This window comes from Nuphar pumila, chromosome 15 (assembly GCF_984573655.1).
Source record: "Nuphar pumila chromosome 15, dmNupPumi1.hap1.1, whole genome shotgun sequence".
Classification (NCBI taxonomy): domain Eukaryota; kingdom Viridiplantae; phylum Streptophyta; class Magnoliopsida; order Nymphaeales; family Nymphaeaceae; genus Nuphar; species Nuphar pumila.
This window is the reverse complement of record NC_143263.1, coordinates 86,791,637-86,795,462: the sequence shown is the minus strand read 5'-3', so window position 1 is coordinate 86,795,462 and position 3,826 is coordinate 86,791,637. Positions and strand designations below refer to the sequence as shown.

Genomic DNA, 3,826 nt, shown 5'->3' with positions numbered 1-3,826 from the left:
TTTAAAATGAAATGGAACTATATAAAAATTAAATAGTGTGATTCCATACTTTGCTAGACATAAAGCAAACATTAGGAGAGGAAGAGAAAGTTAATTTGAATTTAGTATTTCCACATGGTTCACAATAGGCTATAACTGCCACAAGTGATGCTTGCACTGAAATTAGAAAGAGGAAAAATGATCAAATCATGAAAAGATAAACCTGATATTCCAGTAAAAGTAACAAGCAACACAATTTACTAGATAAAGAGTCCACTACCACAGCTCCCCAAAGTTGCTCTTAGGTCCATGATTCATAACTCACAAGTCATATCATTCAAGAAGAACAGGAGAAAACACATTAGTTGTCAAAAGAATAATAATTAAGGTCTCAATCATTTCGAACACATAATATGTAGCACTATATGGAAACGTAATGGCTGCTTAAGATAAGGCTTTTATTTCAACCACCCCACACAATGTATGCCGATCAATCAAGAGAACCTCATTTAAAACATTGCCAAATACTTATAAAGCTACATTCTACAGGCACTATTGCAAGCTAAAAGTGCAACCACAATAACAACTTAAACGTTTTGGATATCATCATTTCAAGATCATAATCAACATAGGTGGGAAGAAGCCACATTCTTAACAACCAATGAGTACAACTACAACCCACCAAGTCTGGGACTCCGAACATTATCCCAAACAAGCAACCCCAATAAAAAAACGTGCACAAATGTTCTCTAAAGAAACTGCATTTTTATTTTATGACATTGATGATAACCATAGATGTAGATGTACTTAACATGAACAAATCAAAAGGGTAACTAAATCAGCTGATAAAATTAGTGTTTTTCCCTCCAAACAAAACAAGGTTGATGATAATCAAAGAGGCTGATATTCTGAAGAAAACACAGAAAAACCAAAAGGAGCAACAAATCAGCCGACCACATAAACAGGCCCCTCTGCCTCAAAAGAAAGCAACTAATTAAGAAAGGCCCCCTTTTTCATATAAAATTTTGTGAAATATTTTCTTGCAAATCTGAATCGACACATAAATGGCCTTCTTTGTCTATGCTCCCCTCAATGATTCCCAGAACATACAGTTGATAGAGGTTCAAAACCACTAACAGACCAAATAAAGTAACGTTTCAGCTGCACAATGATCATGTCACCATCCGGAATTACGTGGGAAATGATGTCCTTGTGCATTTGAATCAACCTATGCACTGTTCTCCTGGTCAATGATCCAGCAGCTAGTTTTCAAGCTCAATGCACATAAAACGCATAGACACAGAAATAGACAGCAAGAATTTTAAAATGAACACATATGCGTATCTCTGCAAGTATCGCATAAAGTGTGAGCATTTATGCACATGTTGAAAGATGAGAGAAAAATGCGGCAAAGAGGTTACCCACAATGAATTGATAAAAACAACTATACGACAAAGGGAAAGAAAGAGAATTATGGTTTATATTTCATATCAAAAAATCATAGAACAAAAACAGGTTAAAGGACCTAATAATAGATTTCTGGCTTCAATCAATAAAAACGAAAAAAATACATACTCCTCACCGCAATTTCCAAATTGAAGACATTAACAACCAACAAAAATAAAAATGAAAAGAAGGAGATATAACAAAAAAAAATAATTGGAGACTAAACAACAAGAAAATCAAGCAAAAATCCTGTGTAGCAAAAGGAGGCGGCAAGCTGTAGAGGGCACAACCAACCATCACTTGCACTCAACAACTGCCTCAGCTGCACGGCGTGGTTTGCTCTTCCGCCTGCTCCCGTTAAGCCGGAAACCATTGGGCTTGACGGACTCCTCGTTTCCGGTTCTGGGGCCGCCGTTCTCGTCTGCGTTTAAGTCCGCGTTCTCCTTGATCTGAGGGAACCTCTTCCTCTTCTTCCCATTCTCTGCAACAGCCGGAGCCTTCATCTCCTTGCTCTTGGCCACCGTCTCAGGCCCTTCGTCCTCCATCTTCTCAACTTCGTCTTCTTCAATTTCATCCTTGAGTGGCTTCTGGGGCCTCCCCCTCCTCTTATAAGCAGGGATTGGGTCTTCCCCACCACTCCCTGGCTCTTCATGATTGCTCACAGCAGTTGGCTTCTTCCCTTTTCCTCTTCCTCTACCCATAACCCCCAACCACCCACCACCCAAAAGGCCCAAAAAAAGAACACTAGGGATGCCAGAAGTGAGACGTTAATCACTTCTAAAGTCTAATACCCATAAACCAGAAACTGAAAACCATAAAACACCCAAGAAAATGAAGATGGTGATGCTAGAAATGAGATTTTAATAATTTGTCGATTGCTCTGCCCACTACCCACAAGACCAACCATCGCAGCAACAGCAAAAACCAAAAGAAAATGGCTAGAAACGAGAGTACACACAAACAGAGGGAAGCAAACAAGGTGAAAAGACTAACATATCAATTTCCCACCAGCGAAGAAAAAGAGGAAAGAGAAGAAGACGTCTGTAGAGTACCCAATACTCGAAAAATCTTTTCTTTGGATTTTGAGACAATAAAGACACGTTGGTGTTTCGAGAAACCAGTGAAAAAAACACAGATCAAAATGGACACACGGTTGGCATGTCATGAGGCGCGTGAAAATTGGAGATTAGAACCATCATGGTTACAGCAAACCAAGAAAATCAGAGAGAGAGAGAGAGAGAGGAGTGCATGGATTTTCTTGGGTTGAGATTGGTTGGATTAAAAGAGCTGCTGGTGGATGGGCTTTTTTTTTTCTTTTTCTTTTTTAACTAATCTTTACGTGCACATGACTACCCGTTATTTGGTGTTATATTCATTTTATTTTTCTAAGGGGCTTTTTCATAATCGTCTTTAAATTTTAGACAATTGACAAATCTAATCCCTCCTTATTTCAATTTCCATATCCATCCCTGCATTTTTGCAGGGCATTTCCTTTGCATATGGCTGGTAAACCAGCCTAACTAAATTAAGAGGGTATGTTTGGACTGGTGAGATCATTGCGAAAAAAAACTTTTTTTAGGAGAAAAAAGAGGAAAACTCTCACAAGGTCTTTGTAAAGATATTTTGAAATTACTCATCTTCATTTTGAAATTTGTGAGAAAATAGGAAGACGAGATTCACTCATCGGTACAAAGTTCAATCGTTCCTGACGTCTTTACCAGGGGTAATCGAACCAAGGATCGAATTTATGCCTTTGACTTACCTAAATTTATTTAAGAAATTATTCTAAGTCCTACATGCACATAAAATCATGCTTGTGCTATGATTTTCAACTTAAAAATATGTATGCTTTTGGAAATGCTTTGAAGATTTGGATTTTTTCAAGTGATTTTGAAATAGATTTGAAAATATCCTTTTAGAAATGACTTTGAAGTTCAAAAATCGATTTTGCCTTGAAAAATTGAAATTTGAAATGAATTTAAAAGTTTGAAATTGAAAGTTTTGAAATTGAATTCAAAGTTAAGAAATTTGAAATCTGAATTGATGAAAAATCAAATTTGGAGTTGATTTTTTAATTTAAAATTTAATTCAAAATCAAACTTGAAATTTTGAAATTGCTTTTTAGAATTAAAATTAAAGATCAGAATTAGATTTGAAGTATAAAAATGAACTTTGAATTTCAAATTGAAGAGTTGAAATCTGAAATTGAAAATATAATTGAATTTGAAAATTAACTTGGAAATTAGAAATTGAAAAATTGGAAATTCAAAATGAAATTTTAATTTTAATTTTAATTTGAAATAAAATTTGAGAATTGAAATGAAATTAAGAATTGAAATTTGAAAAATACAAAATTTTGAAATTGACATTTGAATTTGAAAATGAAATTCGAATTTTAGGA

At 35.4% G+C, this 3,826-nt stretch overlaps 1 protein-coding gene across 1 annotated transcript; it reads right to left on the bottom strand.

Moving 5' to 3' along the window:
• Nucleotides 1-1,436: 1,436 nt before the first annotated feature.
• Nucleotides 1,437-2,680, bottom strand: LOC149815887 (uncharacterized). The gene has a single exon (XM_089989848.1). It carries the CDS (start codon nucleotides 2,124-2,126, stop codon nucleotides 1,722-1,724), a length of 405 nt encoding a protein of 134 aa, XP_089845974.1. The 5' UTR covers nucleotides 2,127-2,680; the 3' UTR covers nucleotides 1,437-1,721.
• Nucleotides 2,681-3,826: the final 1,146 nt, after the last annotated feature.

What these genes read in the sequence shown, in the direction of transcription:
- LOC149815887 (XM_089989848.1), bottom strand. Translation starts at nt 2,126, where the DNA reads ATGGGTAGAGGAAGAGGAAAAGGGAAGAAGCCAACTGCTGTGAGCAAT.